Source organism: Dysidea avara, chromosome 6, assembly GCF_963678975.1.
Source record: "Dysidea avara chromosome 6, odDysAvar1.4, whole genome shotgun sequence".
In the NCBI taxonomy this organism is placed as follows: Eukaryota; Metazoa; Porifera; class Demospongiae; order Dictyoceratida; family Dysideidae; genus Dysidea; species Dysidea avara.
Window position 1 is genome coordinate 27,421,215 of NC_089277.1, and position 21,563 is coordinate 27,442,777.

At 36.9% G+C, this 21,563-nt stretch overlaps 1 protein-coding gene across 1 annotated transcript; it reads right to left on the reverse strand.

Annotated features, from left to right (window-relative positions):
- Positions 1-350: 350 nt before the first annotated feature.
- Positions 351-21,060, reverse strand: LOC136257399 (NACHT, LRR and PYD domains-containing protein 12-like). The gene is made up of 4 exons (XM_066050584.1): positions 20,831-21,060; positions 4,425-7,134; positions 636-820; positions 351-583 (listed from the first exon to the last, which is right to left on the reverse strand). Exons 1-4 carry the CDS (start codon positions 20,998-21,000, stop codon positions 487-489), a joined length of 3,162 nt encoding a protein of 1,053 aa, XP_065906656.1. The 5' UTR covers positions 21,001-21,060; the 3' UTR covers positions 351-486.
- Between the last annotated feature and the right edge of the window lie 503 nt (positions 21,061-21,563).

The window sequence follows — 21,563 nt, forward strand, 5'->3', positions numbered from 1 at the left end:
ATCTGTCATTTTCCAGGCTGAAGTGATGGGGAAAGAACAAATGTAACAATACTTTATCATTATCATTTACTTGAGTAATCAACTCGATCAACTATTCTTGTTTAGTCAACCACTGCTAGGTAAAAATCATAGACAAGTTTCATGATTAAGGAGCAAAGTTTCTTTTTTCTCATCACAAAAAGCTAGGTGATCATGCATATTCTGAGAGAACGTTATTACACTGTTATGAAGTGTGTCCAATATACCAAAAACATCACAGTATACACACATGTGCAAAAGTGGTTCTATTGCATTTTTTGGTATGTCAGACACACTTCGAGTGTGTCTGGCATACTTCTAATTTTACAGTGTAAACTTCAAACTTTACAATAATAGTCAAAATTGACAGGCTATAAGACTGATTTTGTCAGACCGGGTCACATATATAATAATATATATATATACAATATAAAAGTCAAATTCTATTGAGTTTAGATGCACACATCTTTAAACTCTACGGTATACTCCAAGGTGAGCCTTGCACTTTGAGCAATAGTGAGATACATCTTTACATTGGTCCAGGCAAAGAGGCCATAAACAAATTCTGCATAAGAAACAGCACATACTTAGCGGGCGACACAAACATAATCACTTACATCCACATAAATGTTAAGAACAGCAGCAGAACAAACACCCATGTCAATGAACCAATGGTGGCAGCAGTGTTAGTATCCATCTCTTCCCCACACTCTGGACATTTAATCTTAACTGAATACTCTCCAAGATTAACAACTATCTTCTTTGATGACTGTGTATCTCCTGTGGTGACACTTGATGGTGACTGATGAGAACAAATATACAGTAAATCAAAACAAAACTAAACATGGAACACTCTGTTTAAAGTGATGTCTACTAATTCTGAATTAAAAGCAAGCTCTTGTTGTGCAAGTTAAATCTAGTTATGAACTAAAATGTATGTCAAAATCATGCAGACAAGTTGTGACATTCTATTGGAAATCTATATGAGACACAACAGGTAGTACATATGCAATGCATGTGACCCAAGCAGCCAATTAAAGCACCACACCAGTGTTTGTATTATTACAGTAACCACAACATCTAGGACCAAGCGGTAACTGGGTGGCAATGTGAAAAAACAACATGGTCTACTGCTTAGTAAGTCTTCTTCTTCACGGAAACCATACCAAAGTGTTAATTTTCCTAATCGGCACTTTCCTTGAAGGAGCGTATTTAGATGCCATGAAACTATTTGAGGAGCTTAATGGACTGTAGTAGCTAAACTGTGCTTTTAAAACAATTGCCACACCCCATTCAACAATTAGAATATGTCACAACAACACTCTAGCACCATAGGAAAGCAAGGTGTTGTGCCATGTGTATTAGCTTGATCTACTGTGTAGCTGAGTGGCAAGACGAGTTGAGATACTCTAATACAGCAGTCACAGCCACACATGTAGTTCATAGCTATGCTCTAACAAAAGTTAACAAACTAATGAATAATAATGATAAAAAGCAGTGAAAGAAGCTTAAGTAATTATTTAAGATTACTGACAGTAATGTGGAAAAATCTTGGCTTGCCACATTGCCACAAGGCCAAATAGCTAGGGATTTTCCCTCATAGCTACCATCATCCCTTGTTTCACTGATTTTTATTACTGGAACCCTACTTCATTTTTTAAATTAATATTTTTTATTACACTAGTTTAAAATGGTCCACACCCAGATCAATATGTTTACAGTCACAGTCATACTCATAATTACTATGATATCTGCAGCCACTGTTGAGATAATCATTGAACAGTGAAGGAGTGCAAATAATTAACAGTCAGGTAGCATTTCAGTTGTATCATACAGTACAATAGTACTGCATAGTAGGGACCAAAAAGGTTTGGACATGGCCCATGAAAAAATCATCCAAAAACCAGCCTCACCTTACTCTGATGATGATGAAGCAATATTGGTTAGGTACAATTAACCCCAAGCAAGCCTTCCATCAACCCAAAATACTTTCACAAGTTGCTAAGTATTTGTAAAATAATTATTAAACGGAATTTTCTAGTGACTGACTGAATGACTAACTGATGCCTTCAGACAAGCGTAACTTGATCATAGTACAGCTAAAGCTACAGATTTAATTTTTTCTCATTTCAGCCGGACACATGCCTTCTGGAATACCAAGGTACGTACAATGCATTCACCAGTGTCCTCCTTGTGTCCCATTCATCTTCACTGACAGCGAAAGGTGTCAATTTCGCATTAGCGTGTTATGGCTTCTCTTCGTAATGGAAAATGTCCATATTTTTCATAGTGGCTAGTTTGATTGCAGAGGTGCTTTTTGAACAGTTCTTGATTTGTAATGCTGTGTAATGGGTTGAACATAGCTGACAACAGAGCAAAATGGATACCTCACTTTTCAGACGATAATTGATTGTTGGGGAGCATGGCGCCATTTCTTTCTCTTGATGTGGTATGTATGGGTTCACCAGTCATAATAATTTTATTTGCAAAAAAAGTTAACAAACAAATACACACACAAAAAATAGATTTTTCAACTAGAGTAGGGACCATAGCACATCAATAAAAAGTATTGAAACAAGCTGGAGTAGTGCACGAATGCATGATATGTGACTGGATTTTGGAAAAACGATCCAAATCGCACATTAGAAGTTTCGAGATAAACAGTTTTAAAGAATTGAAGCCAGCATAACTCTCCAAGGATAGCAAGCACGCGTATGAAATTTACACAAAAGATGCATCAATCTGTTACCTTTCAAGCCACTTCTAGTACTTGTAGCTGCTTGTACAGTTTCCCACCAAATAAGATAGAAAATCTGAGCAGTTGGACGAGCGAAGTAGTATCACGAGTGCTCACAAAGAGGTGGAGGCTGGGGGGTGGCGGGGAGGGCAAAAGATAGGCCTCAAAATGGAGGCAGACTACGATTGGAGTCCAGACACGAGATTACAGGGCTGTGCTGGCTCCTTAGTGGCTGATATGTAGCAAAATCTAGAGAGAACACGTCTGGCCAACATTATAAGGCTGGCCAACATTATAAGGCTGTCCACCAGTAAACCACTGATTCTTGCCAAGCCAGGTCCTTCACAAGGCCTGAAACCGCCATTTGGGCACTCCACACCACCCAGAAAAGACGTCTATTAAAACCAGCCTCGTGTAGTTTGAGTAGTGCTGAGGGTCAAAACTTGTAGTACGATAGTGTAGCTATCCACTGGTGGTGTTAGTTTGATTTTGCCTGATGTGCGATTTGGTTCGGTTCTGTAAAATCTGGTCACATATTAAATCACAAATAAAAATTCCAAACTTTTGTGTACTTGTATGCATAAAATACCTGCTTTGGAAGGAGAACTAGTTTATATTATATAGGCTTTTGTTCGGAGCTCTGTATAGTAACTATGTAGTACACCACCAAACACTATAACCTTAATAAAGCATGCATCTGATGACCATAATACCATACACAGGTTATAAGTACTGTAACTTGACATAATTATGAGTTTGAACATTTGGTCTTTAAGAATGCAGCATCTAACTACTATATAGCTATACAAAAAATTTGTGTAACTATACACCCATGCATTACAACTACTAATCAACATGCATAAGCAAAGAGTTTATCCTACTTGTAATATCTAACAGTATTTAAAAGGCTGGCCAAGTGCTGTTACAATTACAAGGCAACAATAGAAACTTACCTACTACGATTATCCCTGAAAACCAGCCTTACTGCTTATCCTATGTACATTAGAGACCAGTAGCTGTTTAGCGAGAGATCAGACTTTTATACATTAGTTGATTGTATGTATCTGATCATTGTATGATATGGAGGAGTTTTTTTACATTTCAGGGAGTCAAATTCATAAGTTGTGGCTGGTTTGTTAGGTTGGAGGTAGTGTATGCTAACATGGAGAATGTATAGTAGGCCATATACAGTAATAAGATTTCAAAATTGCTTTTAAAAGGCAGCATTACACAATTCACAGTATGTGAGCTTTACTTTGATCCACAGAACTACTAAAGGGGCCCTGTACACAGCACCAGCATACCCTTTGTAGCACTACCAAAAGCAAACCAGTTAACGTTGGAGGGTTGTGACAGCAAAATAATTATAATGGTACATCATGTGGCTATATACACGCCATGTCTATTGCAAAACTGAAGATTCCAAATCATAGGCAATAGAATCAGTTTGTTACTTGCAGCAAAGCTTTTTTTTGGTCTCATATCATAAGTACTCAAACTTTTCATCTATATATACGTATGTGGATAATCTGCCAATTGAATGAATAATGCTTGATACTAGTGACCATGGTGGTATAATAGTCACACCAAATATACAGCTAGTCAATATATTATATATAAGTATATATAGTGTTTATGCAAAAGAAGCAAACAATTTTCAGGCACTTACTTTCTTATCAATAAAGGGCAGTTTAGAAATGAAACGCTGGCATACTTCATTGTATTTGAAACAGTCAAGTATAGCAAGACACAACTTGTCCACTCCTCTCTTTTGTCTTCTATCATTGATGATTTTCAACTGATGTTGGACCTTACTTGATGTATAAAAAACACTGTCGATAAACATCATATAGACTGTATCATTACGACCACGTATTATTGCCTGTAACAAAACAATAATGTCTTCCTCTGTCAGTGTTTCCATATTATTGTTCAGGCCAATCCATTCTAAGGTCTTATTTTTTGTTAACATATTGGCAATAGCTGTAATGCTGCTTCCGGTAAGTTTGCAACCAATTAAATGAAGCATTTTCACACAGGTGTTGTGTGCTAAAACTTCTGCAAGTTCAAGTACAAATTTGTCATCCACAAATTTACAGTACGACACCACTATCCACTGAAGATATTTTTGAGTCTGGGCCAGTTTTACTATGCCATCTACTTGATTTTGACTTCCATTAGCATCAAAGACACATAGACTGCTGTCGGTATTACAACAGAAGCCATGACACTTGTTACATTTGCAGTGGGAAGTTTTACTGCAAGTCAAATACTTTAGCAAGTAATCTGCTCCATTAGAGTCCAATCCGTTACTCTGAATCATCCACTTCTTTCCACTGTGTGCTATGCAATACGACAATGCAGATAAAATCTGAGGTGTTGCAGCAGATTCTGGAATGTAAAACCAACAAGGTTCCCTGTAAAACAAGTAGCTTTCACACACATCTTTACACAACTGAGGATTTTGTGCCTCCATAACTGCTGCTATGAGTGTAGTCTGAAACTCTCTTGAAATGCAGTGAGATAAATCATAAGAATACTGTTTATTGGCAAAAAATCCATCCATTATTTTACTTACACCATGAAGTCTAATAAATCTATTACTTACAAGTTGCCACAATAGGTAGTTAAATACATTGTATCCAAGCATCTTAACTTTTTGTTTAAAGTTATTTGGAAGAATATCCTTAAAAGTTACATTTGAAAATTTTGTCAAACCTGAATAGAATATCCAAATCATCTCAAACTCTTTTTTGTTAAACAACAATTGCAGCTGCTTTTGCTGGTATCTTTTATCTTGCTGGGATAAATACCAAGCTGCTAATAGCTCCTGAAGAGTGCGATGAATAAATTCGTATGTTTTGCTAATGGACTCAAAATTCTTGTGGTTTGTTATTTGCAATAGTCCCATCCCATCAAAGCCATCAAGGTTCTCATTTCTTGAATCAAAACAATATTGTCGTATCTTGTGTTCATCAAATGTTAGTATTAAATTATAATGCAAGTGGTCAAAAGCCATTTCACTTAGTTTATCCAGCATCTCTTTAATTTCTAGAGGTAGCACCTTGAGAGTATCTATACATGCAGTGCCATGTAGTTTTCTGGTTTGATATCGTCTCAACTGAATCAGCACCAAGTTTGCATACATATCTGTAAATGTTTCTGGTAACTTATGGTCACTTTTGTCAAAGATGTAAAGAGCAACACATAAATTTATGGGAACAAACACAGAGCATTCTAACAGAGGAAGTCGTTTTAGCTCAGAATGAAACCGCTCTGCAAGTTTCTTAGCATTCCCCTTAGCATTACAAAAATAGAGTGCAACATTATGGTTCACTTGCTGTTTTGTAAACCCGAGAATCTCAATTCTACGTTTGATATATTTGTATTCAAGACTTCTAATGGCAGATGGACGGCTTGTGATTACAATTACTGCTTCAGGCAGTTGGTCACCAGATATAAGCCATGTAAACAAGCTGTCTCTCCGTTCACTTTCTGGTAGTTCATCCCATCCCTCCAAGATGATCAAGATATTTCTACCATTTGTTTTGTAAATTTTATCAATGGTTCTTTTAGTTAAACTACCCATATACAACTTCATTAAGTCTCTAAATGTGTTGGCTTTTAAAAGTCTTGGATTTCTTAATTGTAAAAAGATAACATAGACAAATGACTGCAGCAACTCTCCGTTAGCCCACTTTGTACACAATCTTTTAGCCAAAAATGTCTTGCCGCTTCCAGGATATCCTTGTATCAAAACAATTCTACAGTTTTCAATGACAATGTCTGAATATGATTTTAAGAACTCCCTACGATAACTACCTTCTTGTTTCAGTAATAAACTATAATAGTCAAAGAAACTAGATTGTCCTTTGTGCTCCTTTTCACTGACCTCAATTAGTGCAATATTAATATCATCTGATATTGGAAGATTAAAATCAACTTCTGAGATTTCTATGAATGAGGAACTGTTGTATCGCTTTTGCAAAAAGTTTCTGAATTCGTCAGGTGAGCAAGTTGGATATCCTTGTATTACTGCAGTAATTAAGTCATCCTTCCTTAGCTCCTTGAGACATGATAGAAATATTGTAAAATACTCCAATTCTTTATCTTTTAAAATTTCAATAATATGTTTCACTTCTTTACTCATTTTGTGCAGTTTTGATTCTTCATATCTTGTAAAAAATCCTTTTATTTTCAATTTATCAAGTATTTCTTCATATTTAAGAGCTTCTGTTACACTTTCTTCAGCCTTTAAGATTGAGTAAACTAATTTCATTTTTTCAGCTATTTCACAATAATAAGGATCATTGTAGAAAATTTTGAGCAGAACTTTAAAATGATTGTGTATTCTGTGAACTAACTCTCTAATCATAATCCTGCAATAGACAATAAAGTACATTATAGTATAGCAGCACAACCAAAAAATCGTTCACTTTTTCATAAAGCCATGAAACTTTCCACATAAACAGTAGTCCTCAATACATGTAATTTTAGATATAGCGCCATCGCTGATTGGACCTTTAGTGACCTTTACGGCCATTTTTGTAATGAAAATTTATCATTTTTGTCTTTAACTCCCTGAGGCAGTAATTAACTTGTTAGAACATGGTACCAAGCAAAAGATCTTGCTGATACAAACAGCTTGGTTTTTATTTGAAGTCAATAGGTGATTTCATTACAAAGTTAGGATCATAATTTATTAGCTGCAAAATTTGATAAATTTATGCATAATTATCTGCCCACAGGTAATTCACACCTCGAGGGCAGGTATATCAAATTTTGCAGCTAATAAAAATGATCATAACTTTGTAATGAAATCACCTATTGACTTCACAATAAAAACCAAGCTGTTTCTATCAGCAAGATCTTTTGTTTGATACCATGTTTTAACAAGTTAATTACTGCCTCAGGGAGTTAAAGACAATAATGATCACAAAAATGGCCGTAAAGGTCACCAAAGGTCAAATCAGCGATGGCACTATGTCTAAAATTACATTATTGAGGACTACTATTTATGTGGAAAGTATCATGGCTTTATGAAAAAGTACACAATATTGCCAACTTTGGGGGCTACGCCGCTATACTATTATCAGTGTTGGGAGTAACGCGCTACTTATGTAACGCGTTACGTAATATTATTACTTTTGTGGTAACAAAGTAATATAACGAAATACGCTATAAAAACAGGTAATATAACTCAAGTTACTTTACTTGTAAATGTAACGCGTTACCTAAGTAATATAGTTACTGTAACGAATCTAATATTACATAATATTATTACTAAAAGTAACAAAGTTACTAATCTCGTTAGTAACCCACTGAGTAACGCCTAGCCACAATGAAGTAATGAAGCCTACTAAGTGAGGTTTATTCGCCAGCTACTTACTTATATCAAGACTTGCACATTGTCCAACAACGCAATTGTGTCACGTGATAAGGTGATAGTTTCACACGTGACAGCTTAAGGCTATGGACACAAAGTAATATAATATGTAATATTATTACAGTTACTTTATTTTATGGGTAATATGTAACTGTAACTAAATAGTTCAGCTGCAAGTAATATGTAATATGTAACTAGTTACTTTTAAAAAGTAACTTGCCCAACACTGACTATTATATGCATCATGGGTGGAGGAAGTAGTTGATGTGAGGGGGTGACAGAATCTCCAGATCTGGGGGGGCACAAATAGAAACACATTTTTATGAAGTGCTTTGACCACTCTATCAAGGTATTTTTTTCACGGTTTTCAATCATACTGTAAGAAGGATAAGATATCATTCTGAACCTTAGACCAAGGGGAGGCTTCAGTCCCTTAGCCTCCTCTTTCCACCATCTATGATATGCATTGTGTGTTAATAGTAGGCATTGCACAAGCCATATTAGGCAAGTGGCCAAGATGACATGTAGAGATGAAGCCAAATGCTGTGTACTGTATAAGTAGAAGGAACTTTACGGATCAAGTAGTGAAACAAGGGAATAGCTAAAAAGTGGTGAAACAAGAAAGGTTGCCTATACCTGCATATATACTAGTGGACATTAAATCCCTAATTCAGTCTAATTAGGGATTTAATGTCCACTAGTATATCTGCAGGTATAGGCAACCTTCTTTTTTTCAGCTATTCCCTATTTCACTACATTTTCCTTTCATCCTTACTCCAATGTAAAATTCCTAATTTTTCCTTCTACTTGTTTGTTTACTTTTAATTATGACAAATGAACCTGCGTATACTGCATTAAAAAAAGAAAGAATAATGCCAGGAATTCCATAAAAGTAATCTTTGCGCCAGAACGCGTGCCTCAACAATCAATTACATAATGAAAGGGAGGTGGCCATTACACTATATTTTCAGCAATGCTCTGCCTGTTGCGGTAATTACACAGCATTACAAAATTAATGAAGAATGGTATGAGAAGCATCTCTGCAATCAATCCAGTCACTACAGATAATATGGGAAATAAGCATAATAGCCAACACAGCCACAGGGAAGCCACATTGTGTTATTACGAATCAACACCTTGGGTTGCCAGCAAAAGAACTGGAACATAAAGGAGGACAGAGGCAAGTCCATGATGGGTGTATTGTACATACTGCAGTTGGCAAAAAGACACATCTAGGACATCGAACAGTGAAGAAATCAAGCTTGTAGCCTTATCCATTGTCGAGTTGAAGCATCAGTCAGTCAGTCAGTCAGTCAGTCAGTCAGTCAGTCAGTCAGTCAGTCAGTCAGTCAGTCAGTCAGTCAGTCAGTCAGTCAGTCAGTCAGTCAGTCAGTCAGTCAGTCAGTCAGTTACCTACTCAGTCCCGTTAAATAAATTATTTTTAAAATTCCGTAGCAACTTGTTGAAAGCATTGTGGGTTGATCTGAAAGCTTGTTTGGGCTTAGTTTTCCCTAACCAATACTGCCTCATCATCGTCAGGGGAAATTGAGGCTGTTTTGGGTGATATTATTTTGTGGGCCACGTCTACTCCTTTGTGGTCCGTACTATATAGTACTATTGTACTGTATGATATTGGTTCTAATACTATAATATTATGGCTGAAATATATGAGTGAAGTTTAGCATTTATAATAGTGTCTATAAGTACAGTGTGTTACGATCTGTTGATTAGCATCATTATTACTTTATCACATACTAATAATTACATACCACTGAAGCCATACCACAGACATTTACTGGGCCTGTATGGTGCAGTTTATTGACCAGGCAATAACTACTACAACACAGTAAAGATTTCCGAACTGCTCTAGAGTAGGCAAATAAAATTATTATCAAAGTTTTTACTGTTAGACTCTTTCTTCTCAAGGAAAAAGGTGCTTAAAAACTTGGGTGTATATATCAGCAAAATCTCTCGCAGCCATGATATAACTGTTCTATACCATATGCGTATTTTGTACCATACGCGTATGGTGCATACCATATGGGTATACGCGTACGGTACAACCATACGCGTATGGTACGGAAAATCGTACCATCTGAGTATAGCTAACCTGGTATGCGTATAATATCAAGCAGAAGGTTTTTGCACTGCCGTACCTATTGACTACGCCTGATGGCACTCTGCTTTCATTTCTGTTGGGGAAGAGGGAGGGGGAAGGAACTAGTCTTTCTGTTCAGTGAAGAACACCTGAAATGGACAAACCATATCCAACATGTTACCTGTAAAGCAAACTCAGCCAATGCCTTTTTGCGACGTAATATTAGCTCTTGCACTCAACAAACTAAGAAGCTCTGTTATCTAGCAATGGTACGTCCTATCTTAGAGTATGCATCAACTGTCTGGTCTCCATACACTAACAGTAGCATCTACAAGTTAGAAATGGTCCAACGAAGAGCTGCAAGGTTTATTACAAACAATTATTTACCCTGGGCTAGTGTAACTGAGATACTAGATCACCTGAATCTACCCACTCTTGAACAGCGACGAAACAATTTGAAGCTAGTTATGATGTATAAAATGGTGCATAGACAAGTTCACATCGATAATGGAACCTATTTAATCCCAACAGCAAGCCAAACACGAGGTCACGATCAACGATTTTTGCAGCCACACTCCAGAATTGATTCTTACCTTTACTCTTATTATCCCTCTACAATTAAATTATGGAATAACCTATCTAGCAGTACTGTGGAATCACCTACCTTAAGCACATTTAAACAATGTATTAATTATAGCTAAGTACAATCACTACAATTTATTCTTAATTTAATCTGTTGTACTATATACTCCATATGGAGGTTTCTGTACAGTAAACAAATAATAATAATAATAAAAGATCGAGATACTCTAATAGAGCAATCATTATTATTATATAATTGCAAGATCTCGCACAGCGAGTATAAATGCAATATACAAATCAAAATATATAGCTACAGCTAACTAATTACAATTTTACAGTTCATTTATAAGAAGGTTGTTAAACACAGTGATATAGATGAAGTTTCAAAAGTCTCTGGTTGCAAGTTGTTCCATATAGCAGTGAAAGGAAAGAAGCTGAATTTATATGTGTCAATTCTAGTGAATGGCAGGGTAAGTTGATCTGATTATAGCTATTCTATTCTCTAGAGCTAAGATCAATTTAGCTTTACTGCGATTAAGATATAATTTACTTTACTGCATGATGCAAACCTATTTAAAATAAAGCATTCCTTAAAATAAAAGAATAACATGATATCTCGCATGACTATATATAAGTGGTGAAACTGACATCTTGATTTAGGACAATATATGATAAAAACAATCATGAATTCATCACACTGTTGGCAGATCCAGTCTTGAATTGTGTTAAGTCCTGCTGATCTGGTAGGATCCGATGAAATTCTACATTGTCAAAACTAATAAAGGTCAATCATCTGGGTTGGAAGCTTTACGAAAAACATGATAACACCTAGCTGCATACAGTATAAGTCTGAAAAGTATAAATCAAAGGAAGGGGATTAAATATAATATTTCTTGATTTATACGTAGTCATTGGTGTATATCTAGCTATAACAATGTATCTCGTTGTCTGTTTAACATTTCATTTCATCAAAGCATCTGACAATTAATTGTGCAATAATTTTTTTTAAACTGTAGTTCTGTTCGCTGAATCTTTGCTATTGAATGAGGCATGTGCATGGCCTGCTGAGATGAAGTAGGAAAACATAACATGGCAGAGATTTTATTGTGAGTTTATGAGTTCTAATGTATAGTTCAGTAATGAATGTATATTAAGTAGCATTGTTTTATTATTGTTAAGTGCGTTGTATAGCTACTCGCTACTTACTGTCATGCTTGCATGTGGATGGGAAGACAATGTGTTTAGCTACTCTTATCTGAATGTATACTCCTTAAAGGTAACAATATCCACATTAGTTTGTGCTGTAGGTCCAGTGTGATGAATATCAAGACACACGGTAGTGTGTCGTGCGGCCCAAGAAGCCGGCGTGCCACCCGTGAGTATATTAACAGGAAGAAAGAAAACGCAATTTTCACACCTATGTAGCTCTGTGATCCCTTATCCGATTGGAACCAAATTTGCTAGAGAGGTGCCGGCCGGTAAGGGGAGTCTACACACCAAATTTGAAGAAAATCGCTCCAGCCATTTCCGAGATACGAGCGAACAAAATTTCGTTTTAATTTCTTCGTTTTTTCTTCTTCTTCTTCTTCTACTTCTTCTTCATTTCTCACATTCGCAAAATCCGCCATAAAACACGAATGCGTGCTCGGATCGGGATGAAATTTGGCACACTTAAAGGGCTCATTAAGGCGGATCTGTGTCCCCCCTGGTAATGTCTGCCTCTGGTGGTCTGGCTCATGAGGCTTCTGTTTTTTATCAACGCTTGGCTCATCAACTTTCAAACAAGTGGGGCGATGATTACTCTGTTGTCATGGGGTGGTTAAGGTGCTGTCTATCTTTTTCTCTCATGCGGTCCTCCATACAATGCATCCGCGGAGCCCGCTCATCCATCGGTCACTATGTTAAGACTCCCCCAATTGTGGAGCTGATTCGGGCAGAGTCTCAGTTTGCCGTGGACTAAGAAAGTCCCGGTTTGTCCAGCACAGGCCATTTATGTGCTGGGGGTGGTAGGCAAGGGCAGTCCATCAAGCCCGGGTAAAAAAAAAAAAAAAAAAAAAAACTTTGGTAGGAATTCGATGAACATTCACGGAGTTATGACCGATTATTTTCGTAAAATAAGGTCGAAGGTCTGTCACGCCTACAGGGTAAACTCCTTTGAGGAATCAGTTGAAAATTGATATGTAGATGGAGCAACCATCGTAGGAGTGCCTTTTTGTGGTTTGAAAGGAATCGGAATAAAGACCACGGAGATATGACACAAAACCCGACCTGTGTCAAAATTACGCAATCGATTTTTATGAATAAAAAACTATTAGTTTTCGTATCTACCAGGCAAACCGCTTAGAGCAATGAGCTGAAAATCAGTATGTAGCTGGAATAATCATCATGGAAAGTCCTTCCAGTAGTACAGAAGAATTGGATTACAAACCACTGAGTTATGATTCGAAACCCAACTACGTGTTGCAAATGCGAGATCGAGATATTCTAATAGAACAGTCACCCTATTAGAACATTCAGTGTATAGCTACACATGCATGCACGCATACAGTTCATATTACTTACAAGTTATTAGTTCATTGTGTAATAATAATGGAATTGATTTATTTGATAGTGCTTCTCTTTGTTCTTGTAGAAAAAAAGCAAAGAAAAAGATGTAATATCTATATGCATAAATATTGGAATTCATTTATTTGATGGTGTTTCTATTTGTTCTTGTAGAAAAAAACACAGAAAAGATGTGATATCCATGCATAGCTACCAAACTGGATGCTGCCAAGCTATATACATCATGGCTGCACCAAAGGCTAAGCCTGTACAAGGGTGCTTCCACAACATACAACATACACAAAAAACTTGACACACACCTACATAAACTATACATTGTACCGATAATGTAGCATTGTTCATTATATGATTATATCACCTTTATACCAATTATCAAACTTCAACAAACATTAAGCACAATAATATTTATTATTTTCAATGTACGTAACTACACTCACTAATATAGAGAACATACAATGCAGTTATAAGTAGGGCTCAGCTTTCAAGTGCATTATTATTTATACAACATTGGATATTCAAATAATATGATATTCAGGATGCTGTTCAACATTCTACTACTAAATCATTTATAATCATTAAGTGAATGCAGTACGTAGGACTAAACAGTATATAAATCTATGGGCTGCTCACTGGCAGCTCCACCTTACAATCAAAACTGCATAGTGAGGCTTTGCTGAAAACATAACATCATCCATAGCAGTGTTGTTTTAGTAAGGAATTTTAGTTTTAGTTATAGTCATGGCCAGTTTCGTCAATTTATTTTAGGTATAGTTTTAGTAATCTTTCCTAATTCCTTTTAGTTATTGATTTAGTTAAGGTTAGCTATATTTCTGTGTCATTTTAGTTTTAGTTAAAAGATGTGAAAATCTTTTAATTATAGTTTTAGTAAAATTATAAAAACCCAATTATAGTTTTAGCTGTACATAAGAAAATCTTTTGGTTTTAGTTATCTTAATTCTTTTTAGTTTTAGATTTAGTACTGGTAAATTATTCTGTTGCGTTTTAACTATAGATTTAGAGTTTTAGTTTAATTAATATATTATGAAGTTGCTTTTAGTTTTGATTAACTAAAACACATATATCAAGACACACGGTAGTGTGTCGTGCGGCCCAAGAAGCCGGCGCGTAACACCCGTGAGTATATTGACAGGAAGAAAGAAAACGCATTTTTCGCACCTCCGTAGCTCTGTGCTTCCTTGATGAAACAAGACGATTTTTGCTGTGGACATTCCCTCCAACTGCAGCACTCCACATTCCAAATTTGAGCGAAATCACTTCGCGCGTTCCCGAGATATGCGACTTCAAAAATTGGCTCAGTTTCTTCGTTTTTTTTTTTCTTCTTATTTTTCTTTTTCTTGTCGCACACTTACAAAAACTGCTATAAAACGCGAACGCGTTATCCGATTGCCTTGAAATTTGGCACACAGAAGGGGGATATAAAGGCGCATCTCGGTACCACCTTTGGCTGGAATACGATAAACAGGAAAAGCGTTATGAGCGATTATTAACGAAAAATAACACCAATATGTTGTCACGCCTACAGGGTAAACCGCGTATGGGAAGAAGCTGAAAATCGGTGGGTGAATAGGTTAACTATTGAACCTCAAACCTTTTGTGGTTTGAAAGACATCGAGCTAAAAACCAGGAAGATACAACGAAAAAACCAACAGTGTGTAACAATTACGCAATCGAGATCAGCTAATAAAAAAACGACTGCTTGCCACGTCTACCAGATAAACCGCTTAGGGTAATGCTTTGAAAATCGTTGTACAGATGGAGTAATCATCTTAGAAAGGCTCATCAATGGTGTAGAAGAATCAGACTTAAAGCCACGGAGTTATAACACGAAATCCAACTTGGTGCGGCAAGTGCGAGATCGAGATACTCTAATAGAGCAGTCATCCTAATAGAGCAGTCACCCTGAAGAGAATTCAAGAGATCAGCTAGAAATAAGAAACCTGTATAGAGATCAGCTACACACAAGTCACCCTGTAGAGAGATCAGCTAGAAGAAGTTACCTTGTAGGGAGTTCATGCAACTATGGAAAGAGATAGTTCAGCTAGAAAAAATCACCTTGTAGAGTTCAGCTACAAAGAAACCACCATGTAGAGAGTTCAGCTACAAACAAATCGCCCTGTGGAGAGATCAATAGAAGAAGTTACCTTGCAAAGAGTTCAGCTACAAAGAAACCATCATGTAGAGAGTTCAGCTACAAACAAATCTCCCTGTAGAGAGATTAGCTAGAAGAAGTTACCTTGTAGAGAGTTCAGCTACAAAGAAACCATCATGTAGAGAGTTCAGCTACAAACAAATCTCCCTGTAGAGAGATCAGCTAGAAGAAGTTACCTTGTAGAGAGTTCGGTTTCAAACAAATCACACTGTAGAAAGATCAGCTAGAAGAGGTCACCTTGTAGAGAGTTCAGTTACAAAAAAACCACTATGTAGAGAGCTCAGCTACAAACTAGTGACCTTGTAGAGACATCAGCTAGAAGAAGGTACCTTGTAGAGAGTTCAGCTACAAAGAAACTGTCCTTTAAAGAGCTCAGCTGCAAACAAATCACCTGTAAAGAATTCAGCTACAAATAAATCACCCTGTAGAAAGATGAGCTAGAAAAAGTTACCTTGTAGAGAGTTCAGTTACAAAGAAACCACCATGTAGAGAATTCAGCTACAAACTAGTGACCCTGTAAAGACATCAGCTAGAAGAAGTTACCTTGAGAGAGTTCAGCTACAAAGAAACCACCATGTAGAGAATTCAGCTACAAACTAGTGACCCTGTAAAGACATCAGCTAGAAGAAGTTACCTTGAGAGAGTTCAGCTACAAAGAAACCATTATTTAAAGAGCTCAGCTGCAAACAAATCACCTATACAGATTTCAGCTACAAACAAATCACCATGTAGAGAGATCAGCTAGAAGAAGTTAACTTGTAGAGAGTTCAGCTACAAAGAAACCATCATTTAGAGAGTTCAGCTTCAAACAAATCACCTGTAGAGAGTTCAGCTACAAACAAATCTCCCTGTAGAGAGATCAGCTAGAAGAAGTTACCTTGTAGATCGTTCAGCTACAAACAAATCACCCTGTAGAGAGATCAGCTAGAAGTAGTTACCTTGTAGAGAGTTCAGCTACAAAGAAACCATTCTGTAAAGAGCTCAGCTGCAAACAAATCACCTGTACAGAATTCAGCTACAAACAAATCACCCTGTAGAGAGATCAGCTAGAAGAAGTTACCTTGTAGAGAGTTCAGCTACAAAGAAACCATTATTTAAAGAGCTCAGCTGCAAACAAATCACCTATACAGATTTCAGCTACAAACAAATCACCCTGTAGAAAGATCAGTTAGAAGAAGTTACCTTGTAGAGAGTTCAGCTACAAAGAAACCATTCTGTAAAGAGCTCAGCTGCAAACAAATCACCTGTACAGAATTCAGCTACAAACAAATCACCCTGTAGAGAGATCAGCTAGAAGAAATTACTTTGTAGAGAGTTCAGCTACAAAGAAACCACCATGTAGAGAGTTCAGCTGCAAACAAATCACCCTGTAGAAAATACAGCCACAAACAAATTGCCCTGTAGAAAGATCAGTTAGAAGAAGTTACCTTTCAGAGAGTTCAGCTACAAAGAAACCATTCTGTAAAGAGCTCAGCTGCAAACAAATCACCTGTACAGAATTCATCTACAAACAAATCACCCTGTAGAGAGATCAGCTAGAAGAAGTTAACTTGTAGAGAGTTCAGCTACAAAGAAACCATCATTTAGAAAGTTCAGCTTCAAACAAATCACCTGTAGAGAGTTCAGTTACAAACAAATCTCCCTGTAGAGAGATCAGCTAGAAGAAGTTACCTTGTAGAGAGTGAAGCTACAAACAAATCACCCTATTGAAAGATCAGCTAGAAGAAATTACCTTGTAGATAGTTCAGCTACAAACAAATCTCCCTGTAGAGAGATCAGCTAGAAGAAATTACCTTGTAGAGAGTTCAGCTACAAAGAAACCATTCTGTAAAGACTCAGCTGCAAACAAATCACCTGTACAGAATTCAGCTACAAACAAATCACCCTGTAGAGAGATCAGCTAGAAGATATTACCTTGTAGATAGTTCAGCTACAAACAAATCACCCTGTAGAAAGATCAGTTAGAAGAAGTTACCTTTCAGAGAGTTCAGCTACAAAGAAACCATTCTGTAAAGAGCTCAGCTGCAAACAAATCACCTGTACAGAATTCATCTACAAACAAATCACCCTGTAGAGAGATCAGCTAGAAGAAGTTAACTTGTAGAGAGTTCAGCTACAAAGAAACCATCATTTAGAAAGTTCAGCTTCAAACAAATCACCTGTAGAGAGTTCAGTTACAAACAAATCTCCCTGTAGAGAGATCAGCTAGAAGAAGTTACCTTGTAGATAGTTCAGCTACAAACAAATCTCCCTGTAGAGAGATCAGCTAGAAGAAATTACCTTGTAGAGAGTTCAGCTACAAAGAAACCATTCTGTAAAGAGCTCAGCTGCAAACAAATCACCTGTACAGAATTCAGCTACAAACAAATCACCCTGTAGAGAGATCAGCTAGAAGATATTACCTTGTAGATAGTTCAGCTACAAACAAATCACCCTGTAGAAAGATCAGTTAGAAGAAGTTACCTTTTAGAGAGTTCAGCTACAAAGAAACCATTTTGTAAAGAGCTCAGCTGCAAACAAATCACCTGTACAGAATTCAGCTACAAACAAATCACCCTGTAGAGAGATCAGCTAGAAGAAATTACCTTGTAGATAGTTCAGCTACAAACAAATCACACTGTAGAAAGATCAGTTAGAAGAAGTTACTTTGTAGAGAGTTCAGCTACAGAGAAACCATTTTGTAAAGAGCTCAGCTGCAAACACATCGCCTGTACAGAATTCAGCTACGAACAAATCACCATGTAGAGAGATCAGCTAGAAGAAGTTACCTTGTAGATAGTTCAGCTACAAACAAATCTCCCTGTAGAGAGATCAGCTAGAAGAAATTGCCTTGTAGAGAGTTCAGCTACAAAGAAACCATCATGTGGAGAGTTCAGCTGCAAAGAAATCACCACTGCCCAGATTTCAAGGCAATAGCTCTTTCCAATCTGAAGTTATCAATTGTCAAAGTTGGCAAATTGGATGTGTGTGGAAGGCCCCTTTTTGCAAATCCGGTCACATATGTATTATATATATAATTTGTACATTTACTGATAAAATATTTAAAGTATATCTACTTCATCTTTACTTCTTCCTGTAGTAAAGAAAAAAAACATAGGTTTAAAAAGTCCCAAAGCTGGTCATAGGCCGGCTTTGGGGTATACAAATACAAAAAGAAATGAAATCTAATCCAAAACAGCCAAGCTGTAAAAAAAGTGTGCGGCCCTCAGAAAGGCTATGGTGAAAAAAGATGTGAAATCCAAGGTGGCGGCCAAGAAATGGCTGTGATGGTAGGTTAATGGTAAAAATTTTAATAACGACAATTCAGGTGAATTTTTGTGCCGCTTCACAAAATTTACCTGAATTGTCATTATTAAAATTTTTACCATTAACCTACCATCACAGCCATTTCTTGGCCGCCACCTTGGATTTCACATCTTTTTTCACCATAGCCTTTCTGAGGGCCGCACACTTTTTTTACAGCTTGGCTGTTTTGGATTAGATACTATTTACAGTATGTATAAACAAGAAAAGTACGTAAAAAAGAAATTGGATCCTCAAAAGAAGAAGAGTGTACATATAGTGTATAAAAATGCAAATACAGTGAGGAGCCATGTTGCACAACTGATGACACTTACGAAGTGCATTTTTCCAGTTATTAGCTTTGCACAAGCAGTATAATTATGTATAATTCAGTTAGAACTTACTAGCTACCATGCATGTTGTAATTGCTCTCCTTGCTTATTTACCCAATTCTGTTGTAAATTGTCACACTTATAATTGAGTATATTATAAGACCATCTGCATGCTTCTGATAGCTAGCTACTGTATAAAGTAGCATACATGCACAGTACCATTTATGTAAAGTTCTGCAGACAAAGTGAGATCATGTACATAAGATTTAGGTACATTAGTATAGGGCTATAGTGGGTATTGCATGGGCATGGCAAGGATAAAATGCATGTGTGTGCTGATGAATAAATTTATAGTTACAGCTCAGTAGTAAACAGATTATTGTGTTGTGTTCTAAGTTTGCTCAGCTAGAAATGCTTGTAAAGACAGCCCATTGTAGCTAGGTGATGGCAAGGCTAGAAGATACTGAGAAAAGGCATAATACGCATATGGTACGTACCATACGCGTATGTCTATACCGTACGCGTATGGTACGGAAAATCGTACCGTACGCGTATGGTATGTACCATACGCGTACGGTACAAAATACGCATATGGTATAGAACATAACTATTAATTAAACACCAAATGGCAATGCTGGCAACCAATTAAAATGCAGTGTCAGTATAACATATTTCAGTCTGCAAACTGTACATGAAGCCATACACATCAAAGTATCCACAAGTCCTTTACTTGGATATACATAAGACAAAAGTCATAAAATGGATAATATCTGCAACAATGCTTTCAGAAGGCCATGCCAATGTGGTGACTTTGTACAGGGAGGTATATATTGGGTGAGATAGTGTTTCCTATTTTAGCGTTTATCAATTCAAGAAGGTGAGGCATAATAATAGTCTATAATGCAATACAAATAAGCCTATTTGTGTCAGAATTTAAATTTTTTTGGTCTGCTTTCCTTGTTGGAGTGTGTTTTACATTGTCACGGTACATGTACAGATGTACTACTTCTTACCTTTATTTTCTCCTGGTTCCATATGAAAAAAACTACAGACAGACAACATTCATTTTGAATACTCTGTGCTGAAGTCTAGATCTGTAAATCCCTCACACTGACACCATTTTGTAACTTATGACATCAAATTTCTTCATTGCAGATATTGTCCATATCTTAGTTATAACTCTCATCCCAAGTCTCATCCTCAGCTTTGCAAACTGATGTCAAGATATTCTACTCCTTCTGTGATACAACTAGCTAGCAGCTATAACTTACTCTCTGATACCTAATCTTGGCTTCTTCAAGTGACTTTGGTTATTTTACATACCACACTATGAATAGTAACGCATTATATTACGTAGAAGCCCCAAAAGTTATTATTGTGCAACATGTTGCTATAGTAACACGTTATTCCAAGCACTAACTTTCACTCAACAGGTCAAATTGATTTTCCACAAAATAAAGGGCTCGTCAGTGTACGGAATAAATAGCTAGTGAGGTAATATTCATTAGCTACTAAAATCCTGTAGTCTACAAAAATTAAAAGGCAGACAAGTGTTCACGCCGGCATGCAACCAATCGGACCAAACCAGGATCACGAATGTCATAGTTACACATAAAGTAGACTATAATCTACGTATCTCTTAGCCTAGCTACGTACTTACATTTTCCTTTCTAATAAATCCGTTTGCTTATTGATACGTCGATACTTCTTTTTCTCTATCAGACCATTGTTATAGAGTTCCACCACAATTCTATCGCAACCATACGACGCGTCTGAGATTTCTCCGTAGAGTTTAGCAAGTGCGAGTTCTAGTAGCTCGTTTTCCTTCATCGACGGCGAAATCAACGGCTACTTGACAGAAGGTGTTATTCAAAACGAGATTCAAAAACAATTTGGGAGTTTCCCATAACAGATAGCCACATGTTTGACCACATGATCACATGATCAACACCGCAACGTACGTCAGGTTACGTATTCTCGCGTGTTTGCCAGACCGGCTGTAGGTGGTCTGGTGACATTACGACCAATTACTAGCATACTGTGTGCAAGCAATTAGAGCGCAAACGGCGCGTATTGGCGGGTTTACCTTTGTTTGGCGACTGTTGCTATGGGATAATAACGGTGCGCAATGAAATGTAACCTATCACCTGTGCCAGCTGTGCTATATAGCTAGTATAGTCCCAACATTACCATAATAAAATATAAAGTATCCATGGAAAGTGGAAACAGGCTATACTGCGCACGCTACTTCATTCCAGTAGAAATGGTAGAGTCGTAATGTCATTAAGTCTAAGTCTTTGAAATTTAAGTTAGGTAATTCTAAGGCTACAGCGCATGCTGCTGTCAGACCTTCAGTGCTGGTCACTGAAAAGCGTTAATAATAAATACTTTAG